Raw genomic sequence first — 14,466 nt, 5'->3', positions numbered from 1 at the left:
GTTAGACTGTTTGTGGCAACGTAAGGATTCTAAGCTAATGACACATTTAATTCCTCCTTCCTCTGCCTGCTCTTCTCCTACAAGCAGAGGTGGTTTCCAACAGGTTCTGACCAGTTCTGGAGAACCAGTAGCGGAAATTTTGAGTAGTTCGGAGAACCGGCAAATCACACCTCAGACTGGAGATTTTACAATATCCTTCCCCTGCCATGCCCACAAAGCCATGTCGACAGAACTGATAGTAAAAAATTTTGAATCCCACTACTACCTACAAGTAGTAGATTCCAGCCCTCAGAATGGAGTTGAACTTGATGGTTTCCTTCCAACCACCACATTCTACAATTTTTTGTACCTGATAATAATTGATCAGCCCATATTGACAGCTATGTCTCTGAGCACACTCTGTGAAGTTCCAGCCATAACCACAAGCAATGCCTTCACAGCCCATGGAACCAGCGAGGACGGTATCATTAAGGCTTCCAGAGGCATCACGGACAACACAAGAACCTAGGAAGAACCATCAAGGTTAATTTCTTACTTCTTTTCCATCCCGTTTTTTTCCAATGAAGACCCGAACACCAACTCTTTTATGAAGATCTCTGCAGCTTTGTGTGTTGTGCTTTCACATCAGCTAGTCCCGAAAATCCAAAGAGGGAGAAGACAATGGGGAGAAAAATGTTTGTGGGATCCCATCATCTTCTCTGGTTGATCTCTGGGAAAACTACTGTGAAGCGTTTTTAGTTCTTTCAAAGACATTTAGAACCAGGTCCATGGGAGATCATGACCCACGGAAGGGGAAGGGATGGGAATTAGAATTTTTACATCACCCCAAAATCACACAATACCGTATGCAAGACGAGTTGTGCTTGGTGCAACAACTGGATTGAAATATAAAAAGTCCACACTTGTTTCATCATTTTGAGAGTCTAGAAACCTGAAAACAGAATTGAGTTGAAGTCCACAAGTCTTAAAGTTGCCAAGGTTGGACACCCCTGATCTAAATACTCCTAGATTCTGCTCATGTTTCCTCTTAGAAGTGTAACCAAAGGGAGATCTCTCATAGCCTTAGTCCCAGCCCTTGTCCCTGCTTGCTTGCTAGTGAGTTGGAAAAATTACAAAAACATTGTGTGCTAAGTCGTGATAAACTGAGTTCACCCCACACAATTTTTGTCCTAATATGCGTAGTTGTACCTATCCGTAAACGTACCAATTGTAGCTGACAGAACCAGGTATGATACGGTTGTCCAAAAAATAGCCATGAGGGTTCCTTTAGGAATTGCCACAGCAGGATCCTGGCCAAGAGAAACAAATGATAATGTGATGATCTGGGGCAAAGTCACAAAAGTAGAATAAATTCCCTTTAATGCCTCCAACTTGGCCCCCAATGTCCAGTTATCCTTGGCTGGAGATCAAACTCTTCAAAAAACAGTCTACGAAGGGATGAAATGCCCGAACCCAAAGTAAAAATAATTAGAAATTTTTTTTAAAAAAAAACACAAACCACGCTGAAGTAATTAACACGGCAGGCCAGGATGATAAATTGCAGACTTAGAACAGATAACGCAGCACCCACAGTTGGGAGGATGCCAAAACCCAGATAAGCCTGACAAAAATAATGCACACTTTGCTTCCAGCAAGGAGCTGTTTGCAAATGCCCCTTTTATATCCTGTTCTCCCTGCTGCAACTAATGAAAGGGATCAGGGCCCTTTTCTCTCCCGTAAGCCACTTTGCTCCCTTCTCCGTTCCTCCCCGTGTGCCCTAGGATGAAGAGGATGTGGGCCTCGCTCTTCCTCTGAATGCCCAGCTGGACTATGCCCTTCTCCATTTCCTCCACAGCCACCGGAGCCACACTCCCACTCCCTGTCGGCTGCTTGACCTCCCCCTGAGAATCAGACTCCAACAAGGGTTTGACAGATAATTTGACAGCTGGACAGGTACCCCTTCTCCTCCCTGTGGCCACAGCCAACCAGGCCTACCTTCAAATCACCTGAAATGTTGGCTCCTGCCAAGATGCCAGTGGCTGATGGGAAGAAGATGGAAAACAAACCGAAGAAGCTGCCATCGGGGCCCCGCCAGCTGGGAACAAAGTTCTGAGCAAAAATGTTGGCTGAAGGGAAAAAAAAATGGATTGTTCAGTTTATAAAGTTATGCTTGGATTTATGGAAGTGCATGGAGGGAGGTGGGACAACTGTATCCACACAATCAAAGTCTTGTTTCTTGGACACATCAATTGAAGGGGCACAGTTTCCATCGTTTATTTGGGACTGCCCTCTTGATTGTTTTGAACCACCCTATGTTGTGCCTGCTTGCGCTCCTTTTAAAGTGGTATTTCTCAGCCCTGGAAATTTTAAGACATGTGGACTTCAGTTCCCAGAGTTCCACTGCCGCCAGCTCCCAGAATCCCTCAGACAAAATGGCTGGCTATTGAATTCTGGGAGTTGAAGTCAACCTGACTTAAAAATTGCTACAATTGAGAAGTAAATATGGACTTCATCTCCCAGAATCCTTCAGATAACATGGCGGGCCATTGAACTCTGAGAGTTGAAGTCCACATGTTTTAAAGTTGCTAGAGTTGAGAAGTAAATGTGGACTTCATCTCCCAGAATCCCTCAGGAAACATGGCTGGCTGTTGAATTATGGGTGTTGAAGTCCGCATGTTTCAAAAAAATATTTTTTTTTATTTTTTTATTTTTGTCAATTGCTTACAAGATGACAGGTATAAGTAAAAACATAGCTATGAATACATGGATACATATAAGAAGAATAAAATAAACAAAAGGACAGGGACGGTAGGCATGTTGGTGCGCTTATGCACGCTCCCTACAGGCCTCTTAGGAGAGGGGTGAGGTCAATAGTAGACAGTCTAAGGTTAAAGTTTTGGGGGTTTGGGGAAGAAACCACAGAGTCAGGTAGAGTATTCCAGACATTGACCCCTCTGTTGCTGTAGTCGTATTTCCTGCAATCAAGTTTTGTGCAATTCACCTTGAGTTTGTATCTATTGTTTGCTCTTGTGCTGTTATGGTTGAAGCTGAAGTATTCATTGACAGGTAGGACATTGCAATGTATGATCTTATATACTATACTTAGATATATAAATATATATATATACACACAAATACATCCATCCACTTCTTCCCATTCTATCCCTTGCCCCAAATCAAAGTGTCCTGGAACTTTTCAGTTGCAAACGGCCCCTTCTTCAGGCCACCTCTCTCCCACTCACCTCGGTAGCTGAAAAATCCTTTGGCCTGCTTCTCCTCGGTGGCTGGCATAACCGTCCCCACCACGTAGTTAATGAAGGAAATCATGATCACCACAAAAAACAGAACCTGCGCCTTGCAAAACCAAGCAAACAATACACGAAGGGCAGTTTGAAGAGTTTAGATCAATCTTCCCAGATTTGGTCTCCTTCATATAGCCATATCCATTATGACCAGTTTTGATCAGTGGTTGCCAACCAGTGGGGCAGGGACCACTGATGATCCGCGAGAAAGTTTTGGTGGTCCTCAGAGAAATGTCACCCCCAAGCAATTAATCCAGGTTGCGCAGGAAGACAAGGCTGTGCCACCCACATGGCCCGCGGGAACACAAGGTTTACGTAGCTTGCATTGAGAAAAACATGAGGTAGTGAGAGGAGAGGGGAAAGGGCGGAGGGGGGACCTTGCCCCAATCGACCCACGTACCTGGCCTGGCCACTGAGCTGTTTCTTTCTTCTTCTGCTTTTGGCTGCACGCAAGGAAAGCAGCAAAAGTCTTTCTTTCTCTCCTCCAAACTCTGCCAGAAATGAGTCTTTGGGACCCTGCAAGGCATCCTGCTCCAAGAGGCTGCACCAGCATGAGAAGTCTCACAAAGACTCATTTCTGGTTGAGTTTGGGGGAGAGAAAGAAAGACTTCTGCTGCGTCTACTGCTTTCCTTGCATGAAGCCAAAAGTCTCTCTCTCTCTCTTCCCCTGAGAACAGAGCTGGAGACGGTATCCTGTGATCCCAAATAAAGAATGATTGATCGGTAGGAAAACGGGATGAGGAATTTTCCTGCAGACTTTTGGGGGATTTTCCCAGGGTCTCTGGTCCGCGGGATTTAAAATTATGACTTTGGTGGTCCCTGAGGTCCAAAAGTTTGGCGACCCTGGTTTACACGACAATTGCCCTCCCCCAACACAATACTCTCTCTGGGTATTGGACTACAAATAGTGGTGGGATTCAAATAATTTAACAACCGGTTCTCTGCCCTAATGATTTCTTCCAACAACTAGTTCACCAAACTGCTCAGAAAGTTAACAACCGAAGTGGTGCGAACTGGCTGAATCCCACCACTGACTACAAACCCCATCATGCCTGACCTAAGTGACTATATAGATTTGTTTGATGAAAGCACTCATTCTCCCCATCCTCTTGGCGGTTCTTCAGAAATGTTGGCCATCCCCTTCCAACGTGATAGCTTATTTTTTTTCCACCTTGATTCATATCCAAACTTCCATCCTCCTGAGCCAGCATAACGAAAGGACTTTCTTATCTTGGGTTTACTTAACTCAGGATTCCCCAAAAGGGAAAGGAGTTGGTGGGGCGGAGAACAGTTGCTCCAGTTTGGGGTGTGGTAATTTTGTTCTAATGGGTAACAGGTCAAAGTCTCCAGGAACTGTTCTTCAGTTACCAACCTTCTCCAATGTAGACATGGTTGGGACGTCATTCCCCAGATCCTTTGCCAGTTTTGGCCAACACAACTGAAGAATATCTAGCTAGGAAAACTGAATCTATAAAGTATTGCCCTCCACTGATTTTTGAAAAGCTATCTGCAATATAGTTCAGTTTTCTACTCAGAGTAAGTACTACCCAGTTTGTAGCATCAGTGGGAGAGAGAGAAGGTAGGGGATTCTAAAAGGGGTTGAACATCCATAGGTCCACTCCCCCTTTTTTTGGAGTTGGCTTTGCTCATTCCTGACCTACAACTCAATCATGATGGCCAAGATGACCCAGCATCTAAGGACTGTGAGATATGTAGACCATGGAAAGCTAGAGTGATTCCCTCAATGGAAGATGCTTCCTCCCAAATCAGCCCAATCTTCCCCATTTCCCACAATAATGCACTTACCTTGGCTTCCCACTCCATCCCAGCCAAGGATACTCCAAGCAGCACCGTCACCGTGACAACTCCGATGATGCGGATGTCATTGGTTGGATCCACCATGCTTGAGTTATATTCCTTTGGAGAGAAAAATCCATCCATCAGACAACTGCAAATTTCCTGGATTGGGCCAAGGGAATGTCCACCACCCTACAGATTGAACTCAACATTTTTTTTTAAAAAAAAGGAAAAGGGCCTGATAGATTCCTAGCAAGTCCAGGTGAGCAGAGTTGAAAAGCTCTGAAGTGTTCACTAGACTAGAGGTACAGATGTTTCAGCTTCCATAAATCTAAGAAGGCAGAAGCTTTCTTTGAACCCTGAGAAAGAAGATAGTACAGGAGGAAGCTCAGCTTGCCCCTTTCTGACTTCGTGGGGTACAAGAGGGAGGGAAGGGAAACACAATCAAGATTTTGTTACAGTAGCCTATCTCAGTATTTCTCCACCTTGGCTACTTGAAGACTTTAATGCTCAGAATTCCTCAGCCAGCCATGGGGAATTCTGGGAGTTTGAAGTCCAGATGTCTTCAAGTGGCCAAGGTGGAGAAACACTTGACCTAACTTAATCAAGTATCATTCTAGTCTTCTGTTGGTTTCTTAACATGGGCATCCTTGAAGGGCTGACACTGTTTTCTTCTGAAACATCTCCTGGACTCCCCAACTTTGTATAATCCATAGCTTTGAGAGATCTGGTGACCTCCATTCAAGTACGTTTTTTTTTTAGTATTTATTTGATTTGTCAATCGCTTACAAGATACAGGTATAAGAATAAACATAGTTTTGAATGCATGAGATAGATACTTAAAAGAAAAATATAAAGAAACAATAGGACAGGGATGGTAGGCACGATTGGTGCACTTATGCACGCCCCCTACAGCTCTCTTAGGAAGGGGGTGAGGTCAACAGTAGACAGTCTAAGGTTAAAGTTTTGGGGGTTTGGGGAAGAAACCACAGAGTCAGGTAGAGTATTCCAAACATTGACCACTCGGTTGCTGAAGTCGTATTTCCTGCAATCAAGTTTGGTGCGGTTAACCCTGAGTTTGTATCTATTGTTTGCTCTTGTATTGTTATGATTGAAGCTGAAGTATTCATTGGCAGGTACGACATTTCAATGTATGATTTTATATGCAATATTTAGATCGGACAGAGCATTTATTTGTTGAGATTTGAAGTTGCTTTTTCAAGATCAGCCTTGACTAGGTCTCAGTGCAAAACCAGCATTTCCCATGCTTCCTTTCCCACCAATTGCTCCCACTCTGCTCACGCCATACCTGCAAGAGGTCTCGCACCGTTTCTGCAAAGCCCACCGTATGCATGGCCACAGCCACGGCGTTGGCAAAAGCGAAGATGAGGCCGATGGAGCCTCCCAACTCTGGCCCAAGGCTTCTTGAAATGAGGAAATACGTCCCACCTAAGAGATGGGAGCAGCGCAGTCAGCACAGTCGCTTTTCAATTTTATTCATTTCGTGTATGGCACCTATGCAATCACCGTTATGCAACACTAAATTAATTAATTAATGATTATAACTATGATTTATGATGGGGTTAGTAGAGATGGCAAAAGTGGCTGTTTTAAATAATCGGAGAGTTGGAAGGAACCTTGGAGGGCTTCTAGTCTATCCTGCTGCTCAAGCAGAAGACCCTATACGAGAGGTCAGCAGGTTCTGACCAGTTCTGCAGAACTGGTAGTGGAAACTTTGAGCAGTTTGGAGAACCAGCCAATCCCACCTCTGACTGGCCCCGCCAACCCCATCTCTTCTCTGCCTCCCACTGACCCCCAGCTGATCAGCTGGGTCTCCTTTGGTTGCCCTACACAGGAGAACGGAGCTGGAAAGCAGGTTAGTGGGGTGGGGAGGGAAGGGGGATTTTGCAGTATCCTTTCCCTGCCACGCCCACCAAGCCACGCCCACAGAACTGGTAGTAAAAAAAATGTGAATCCCACCATTGTTCTAGATGCTCTATCACTGGATGTTTTTAAGAAGAGCCTATCTAATTTTGGTTCTACTTGGAAACCACTACTGGATTTTTATTTTATTTTTATTTTGCTCAAACCTGAACAAATGAAACTGTAGGTTTAGTTTAATAATTAGAATGATTTTCATTATTATTATAGAAATGGCTTGAAATTCGTGAAACGTAAGCCAAAAGCTTGAGATTGAAATTGTTTTATTTTGTATTTTACTGCCCTGAAGGCAGCAGTTAATACTTTTCCCCCTCTTTCTCAGCCCTTCTCACTTTCTCTTAGTTCTATAACTTTTGTTTCTTTTTATCTTATAATGAAACTTAATAAAAATCTATATTCAAAAAGAGAGAGAGAGAGGCAGTCCAAATATCTGGGAGTATGCTTTACTCTCCGCGCACCCCGATGGTTTCGCTTGTTCTTTGGCTACTGAATAAATTGCTACCTGATTTGACTTTGCCGTTGGTGGAGATGGCAGAAATGGATAATCCGGTGATGGTGGTCACGGTGACAGACATTAGAATGATCACCCAAGTCAGCGCTGCAAAATGAAAGAAGTCATTTCAATTCTCTTGGGCTAGAAGGCCTTCGTTCAACTGTGTTGTGACTGATGGAGCTGACAGCAGAGTCAGACAGTAGTGAGGAGGCTGGGAGAGAACCTGGGCCAGTCTTGGAGGCTGAGGAGGGCTCGGACAAGGGCTCAGCATTAGAGTCAGGGACGGGGCCAGGGCAGGCTGATGGTCATCAGCTCCCTTCAGACTCAGACAGCAGTGAGGCGGGGGAGGTTCTGGAACCGATTCCCAGCCTGTGCATACACAGGGCTACCAGAAGACAAGAACAATTGAGAAAGCAGGGTCAACTGAGAAGTAAGGCCACACCTTGGAGATGATTGGCCCCTCCCATGAGACATAAAAGAGGAGGGAACGGGACGTGAGCTTTTGCAGGAAGCAATGAGTTCGTCTGGTCGGTTCAAGCTTTGAAAAGTGCTGTTTGACTCTGTGTCGAGTTTGGCCTTGCCCTGCATCCTGCAATTATTTCTCTGGCAGCATTCCAAGTACAATAAGGTGGGTGTTTATAAACATACCTCTGAAAGACTGTTTGGGAAGCCTGGCCAGCTGTGAATGAATATAATTCACAGCCATGGAAATAAAAGAGATTTTGCCAGGACTAAGATTGTGCTTTATGCTTTCTCGGGAAGCCTAGATCAGAACAAACTGAGGTTCTCCAACTTCTGTTTCTCCTAGGCACGACTCTCCTAACTTGGCGACTTTAAGACTTGTGGACTTCATCTCCCAAAATTCCCCAGCCAGCTATGCCCAGCAGCAAATGAATTTGACAGGACTTACCTATGCCTGCTTGTGCAGTGATCCAAGGTAGCCGGAGATACAGGATCACACCCCAGATGTTAAGCATGCAACGAATCTAGAAGGCAGAAGCAGCAACCAGTAAGTGGGAAGAACCAAAGAAGGATGACCCCTTAAGGAAGGTCAGATGTAGGAAATGCAATCAGATACAGGGTTCTTACTGTCACATGTGGTGGACATGCACAAAGGCAAAAAAAAATTGGAGAAAAATACATACATGGTTAGAGAAAATGATAAAACAACACACAGGTTTAAAACCAGGAATATTTTTGTTAGGTATATTACCAGAAAGCTATAATAAAGCTCTAATACATGTGCTGAGAGCAGCGAGAATTGAATTCGCACCATGTTGGAAAAATAAAGACACACCTACAGATGAAAGTATAATTAGAAAAATATCAGACTGTGCCAGTGGTGGGATTCAAATTTTTTTACTACCTATTCTGTGGGCGTGGCTTGGTGGAAATGGTGTGGCTTGGTGGGCGTGGCTTGGTGGGCATGGCAGGGGAAGGATACTGCAAAATCCCCCTTCCCTACCCACACCACTAACCTGCTTTCCAGTTCTGTTCTCCTGTGCAGGGAAACCAAAGAAGACCCAGCCAATCAGCTGGGACTCGGGAAGCTGAAGTCATACTTTCTGCGATCAAGTTTGGGGATGAGAGAGACAGACAAACAGTGTTATGGTTCACCGGCAGCCTGTGCAGACGGCAGTGGAATTGGACAGTGGGGAAGAAAGGGGAGTCTGGAGAGGACTCGGACAAGGGTCCTGCATCCGATGCAGAAGTGGGGCCAGGACCATCTGGGAGTGGGGTGCTGCCTCTGGAGCCGGCGGAGTCTGGCAGCAGCGAGGCAGAGGATCCAGGGGAGCCTGTTCCCAGTGCCCATGTGCACAGAGCTGCTAGAAGGCAAGAGCAGCTGAGACAAAAGGGGCAAATTGGGAGTAAAGCTGGGAGGTGATTGCCCCTCCCATAAGGGATAAAGGGCAGGCCAAGATGATGAAACCTTTGCAGGAAGCAAAGTCATTCGTTCGGTTCAGATTCATTCTTTAAGCTCTTTGTACCTCGGTTGGTTTTTGTTCTAGTTCATTTGATACTTCTGTTATTGGCAGCACTTCACAGGACAGAAAGGTGGGTGCTTATTTCGAGGAACTGTTTGACATTAATTTTGGCTGGAAATGAAAACAATTTCTAGTGTTGCAATAAAATAAGACTTGTTTTTAAAGTAAGCGTTTGTGTAATTACAGTCTAGGAAGCCGTGGTCAGAACACAGAGAGGGAGAAGGAAAGAAGTCAAGGTAGACTTTGACTTAGCAAGAGGTCACTTAGCAATCATTGGAAGTTCTGAGGGATCTGCATGGGGGTTCTTATAACCTGGATTTGAAGTTCTGATGGCTTCCCCCATGGTCATATGACCACACTTCAGGTGCTTGGCAAACCAGGCTGCATTTACAGGTATTTGCAGCATTCTGCGATCATGTTACCACAATTTGCTTCCAGTTTTTAGCCTATAGCGAACCATGGCTTCATTTAACAACCGCTGTAAAAAAAGGCCATAAAATCAGATCAGTTGATCTGCTTTATGACCATGAGGAGTCACGATTGTGATGGACAGGCTCCATTACAGGTGTAACTTAAGGACAACTTTAGCTGAAGATTTAGAAAACAGAATGAAGAGCCCTTGGTGCTCTCTTGAGCTTGGTGGAGTGTTTTGTTTTGGTTTTTGCAGATGTTTCATTACCCAATCTAAATATCATCATTAGTGCTAGATACCCTTCTAACCCTGCTAGATACCATACCATTCTAACACTGATGATGTTTCCTAGGTTGGTGATAAAACGTCTGCAAGAAAACCACCCAAGATCAGAGAGCACCAAAGACCGTTCATTTCAATCCCAAGCTACAAATATTCTCCTTTATTAGAAAAAGAGAATGTCAGGGAAAGAACCTTGGGAGTTTACACAGAGCTTCTGTCTCTCCGTGGATGTATTTTGTGGGTTTTCCTTTCTTTTTTGAAAATTATTGCAGTAGAAATATTCTTAACATTTATTCAAATTAACGCAATATCTCTCCACTATGTAGTTTTGCATCTTTGGTTATTTGGGTACCTAAGGTCCATTCAGTGGCAGGAAGCTATGGCTTTCAGAAACTAACGTGGTGGTTTTGGAGGTTTACACATAATTTGTACCTCTGCTTTAAAAAGGTAAAGGTTCCCCTCGCACATCCATGCTAGTCGTTTCCAGCCCCATTACAAAACCGAAGAACCAGCGCTGTCCAAAGATGTCTCCGTGGTCATGTGGCCAGCAGTACTAAATGCCTTTGAAGGTCCACAGAACGCTACTCCCTTCCCACCAAAGTGGTCCCTATTTTCCTACTTGCATTTTTTTTTTTTTAACGTGCGTTCGAATTGCTAGGTTGGCAGAAGCTGGGAGGAGGAACGGGAGCTCCCTCCATTACGCGGCACTAGGGATTCGAACTGCCGAACTGCCCACCTCTCTGATGGACAAGTTCAGCATCCTTAGCCAACGAGCCACCGCATCTTTAGGACTGTTAAAATTATATCATGAAAATGAGGCAAGATCAGAGTAGTAAATGAACGTGTTGCCCTTTAGATGAGACCAAACTGCTGCAGGATGGTGGAAATAGTAGCCCAGCGCATTGAGCTGGTTGGAAAGGATCCTGTGAGCTTGAGAAGATGGTCTGTAAACCAAAGATAGATCACCTCTAGGAAAATTAAGGCCGAGGGTCTCCGAAGCAGAGATAAAGAAAAGCACCGCCGACGATTGTTTTGAAGAAGAAAGGACCTTACAGACAGTCACAAAAAATATGGTTTTATTATAATTGTTTTCCCTACTCTTTCCTCCCCTTCCCTTCCCTTTCCCTCTTTCCTCTCTCAAGCCTTCCTCTCTTTCCCTCTTGGCCTATGCTAAGACCTTTTTGTCGTGCATAATTTGTAGTTGTGTTGTTTTTTTAAAAAGTAAAATTAATAAAGTTTTTTCGAGAAGATGGTCTGTGAAAGCTACTCACCATCACCCCCTTGACCCATCCAAATCGGACAGGCTCTCCTGGATCCTTCTCTTTCTCCTTAGTATCCTCCTCTTCTGCCGCTTCTTCTGAGCAGCTGTTTCTTCGGTGGGCTTCGTATCTCGGGGGATGCCGTTGGCTATTTTCTGGCTGGAAAAACAGAGGGACAGATGAAATCAGAGAACAAGAAGATAAACAATTTTATGAAGTTTGGGATCTTTTTTATCAATGGTTAGATAATAAAATATAATGATAGAATATTCAGATTTAGCATAAATTTTTTTTTTCTTAATATTATCTTTATAAAACATTATCAAGGTAGATTTGGTATGATCTTATGATTTATTGCAAAATAAATTAAGTAAACTATAGTTATCTCGTTAAAATATGAATTAACAAACTTATAAGTGATTTTTTTTAGTGATGATATTAGGTTATACAATTATTGATTGATAATATGAGCTATTATGTAATACAATTATACTAGTGACTAGGAAATGGATGCACAAAAAAAAGTGATAAACCAATCGATGCACCGTTTGTAAATTTATGAAGAAGGATATTTTTATGTTTTTTGTGGTATGTTTATGTTTATCTTGTTATGTATGCTTATGTTTATCTTGTTATTAAAAAATAAAAAAAAATTATAAAAAAGAAACAAAAACAGAGGGACAGAGAGAACAGTTTCTAAGGGGGAAGGAAATGGGGTTGATAAAAGCGTGGAGAATGTGGGGGTGCCCGTGTAGTTGAGAAGCATCCGGAACAATAGGAGGGTTATCGCCACGTGTTTCCCTTGGAGGACTTCACTCTTGAGACAGAAAGAGCACAACAGCCGCCTCAGCAGAAGATTACAGATTCATAGTTTTTTTTTTTATTTTAGGAAGGAAATAGCCAAGCAGAATTTCTCAGCAGTAGCTGAGGTATCAGGGAAGGGAAGGAAAAGGAAAGGAGAAGATGGGGAGGGAAGAATGAAGACTGGGAAGGAGAGAAGAAGGGGAGGAAAAGGAAGAGTGAAAAGGGGGAAGGAAGGATGAAGGGGGAGGGGAGGGGAAGATGAAAAAGGAGGGGAAGATGAAGAAAGAAAAGGATGAAGGGAAGTGAAATGAAGGGGAAGGGAGGATGAAGGGGAAGGAACGGGAGGATGAAGAGAGAGGAGGATGGAAGAAGGGAAGGGAAGGGAAAAGAAAGGAAAGGAAAGGAAAGGAAAGGAAAGGAAAGGAAAGGAAAGGAAAAAGAAAGGAAAGGTAAAGGAAAAATGAAGAACGGAAGGAGAAGATGGGGAGGGAAGAATGAAGACGGAGAAGGAGAGAGTGAAGAAGGAGAGGAAAAGGAAGGGAAGAGTGAAAAGGGGGAAGGAAGGGTGAAGGGGAAGGGAGGATAAAGGGAAGAGAGAAGAAGGGGAAGGAAGGATGAAGGGGAGAGGAAGATGAAAAAGGAGGGGAAGATGAAGAAAGAAAAGGATGAAGTGAAATGAAGGGGAAGGGAGGATGAAGAGAGAGGAGGATGAAGAAAGGAAGGGAAGAGGGAAGAGGAAGAGGAAGAGGACGGCTCTGAATTAGTTGGCGTATACCTTAAGAAAGGAGTGCAGATCTGCAAGTGTTGGTCTCGGCTTCTTCATTTCGCCAGAGATCTTGGTGTTGGTATAGTTTTCATAGTTGGGCACGACATCAACGGTGTTGTATCCAAAGGTCTGCATGTAGAAGGTGCTGTTATGGGTACAGTGGCTGGTTTGGGTGATGTCATAGGGAGTAGCCCCCGTTGGGCTGTAGGGGTTGGTGCCGCTGCCTTCGGGGCTGAACAGGGTGCTAATGGTGAAGCGGCCATTCAGGCACTCCCGGTTCTCTCCTCGTTCGATCCCTGGCAGCTCCACCATCTCATGCCCTCCTCTCTTCATCTCGATTCCCCTTGAAATCACAGACTCCAGGGATGGGGAGCATGCAGATTGGGGTCTGTAATGCAGTGTGGGTCAGACAGGTGGGCTTTTTATTGCCTATGAAACCAGAAAAAGCTGGCCCCAAATAATGGCCCGGAGAGACTCCCGAGCTCGTGGCTGAAAATAGTAGCCTACAGGAATATCACCACTCACCAATTCCGGTTCTAGATCAAGACAGTGATAACAGATTTGGCATTAAGTCCTAAGGGAGAAAGCTGGTGAAAAACCCACCTAAAGAGAAGGCTGAAAAAAAGACTTCTGCTGCGATTCATTTTCTTTGGGTACATTAAGTTTCCCTTATCTCCTAATTAGGTCAGACAAAAGCTAGGAAGGAATTGGGGCACTGATTACTAGCTCGATACCCGTGCTTTGCGACGAAACCATGTGATTGGGCTTAGGTTTGGGGAGGAAAATAAGGGTAATTCTGCCTCTGCCTACCAGCATCCATCAGTATTCATCTGGCTAGCGTCCTGTCAGTCAGTGTGTGAGAGTTGAGGGCTGTTTGGAAACTGAAAGAGTATTTGCTGTGTGAGCAAGGAGACAGCAAGGAGCCTGGGCGTGGCTTAGCTCAACTGTTCTGTACTAAAGCTGCTTGCTGCTATGAAACTAAAATTGAAACTGAACCTTCTCTCCTCTGTTTGTGTTTTGCATTTGGAACAGAATTCTTTTCAGGTGGGGAGGGGGAGTAGAACCCTTTAGCATCAGAGCATGTTAATAATAATACTATACGAAATACTAATGCTCCGATGGTCATTTCAAAAAATCCTTTCTTTGTGAGCATCTAGAAGCCAAGAGGAACATATGTGCCAAATTTCAAGTTTGTAGGCTTTACGGTTCTGGAGATTTTGTGATGAGGTGTGAGTGGTCTTTCGCTTTTATAGATATAGATTAGGTCAGACAACAGATGGGAAGGAATTGGAGCTCAGCTTTATTGCTTGTTTTGAGAACGAGTCTAACGTGCCTCTGATTTTTCCTAAACTATATTTGGTTAGGAAACTTATGATACAAGTAGTTCTCGACTTACGACCAAAATGGAGCCTAAAAGTTCCATCGCTAAGCAAGACAGTGGGTAAG

General features: G+C 44.1%; 1 protein-coding gene across 1 annotated transcript in view; it reads right to left on the bottom strand.

Annotated features, from left to right (window-relative positions):
• SLC12A3 (solute carrier family 12 member 3) overlaps positions 1 to 13,347 on the bottom strand; it is a 36,719-nt gene extending 23,372 nt beyond the window's left edge. The window contains exons 1-10 of the mRNA XM_087940357.1: positions 13,030 to 13,347; positions 11,463 to 11,609; positions 8,423 to 8,498; positions 7,522 to 7,617; positions 6,388 to 6,527; positions 5,088 to 5,198; positions 3,222 to 3,333; positions 1,975 to 2,105; positions 1,205 to 1,289; positions 350 to 504 (exon numbers count right to left, since the gene is read on the bottom strand). Of these exons, the coding sequence (XP_087796483.1) occupies positions 350 to 504; positions 1,205 to 1,289; positions 1,975 to 2,105; positions 3,222 to 3,333; positions 5,088 to 5,198; positions 6,388 to 6,527; positions 7,522 to 7,617; positions 8,423 to 8,498; positions 11,463 to 11,609; positions 13,030 to 13,332 (1,356 nt within the window). The 5' untranslated portion in view covers positions 13,333 to 13,347. The remainder of the gene's footprint in view (positions 1 to 349; positions 505 to 1,204; positions 1,290 to 1,974; positions 2,106 to 3,221; positions 3,334 to 5,087; positions 5,199 to 6,387; positions 6,528 to 7,521; positions 7,618 to 8,422; positions 8,499 to 11,462; positions 11,610 to 13,029) is intronic.
• Between the last annotated feature and the right edge of the window lie 1,119 nt (positions 13,348 to 14,466).

Source organism: Pseudonaja textilis, chromosome 11 (genome assembly GCF_049901715.1).
Source record: "Pseudonaja textilis isolate UNSWEBS1 chromosome 11, rPseTex1.2, whole genome shotgun sequence".
NCBI classification, from domain to species: Eukaryota; Metazoa; Chordata; class Lepidosauria; order Squamata; family Elapidae; genus Pseudonaja; species Pseudonaja textilis.
The sequence above is the reverse complement of the archived record's forward strand: the minus strand, read 5'-3'. Positions and strand labels throughout refer to the sequence as shown.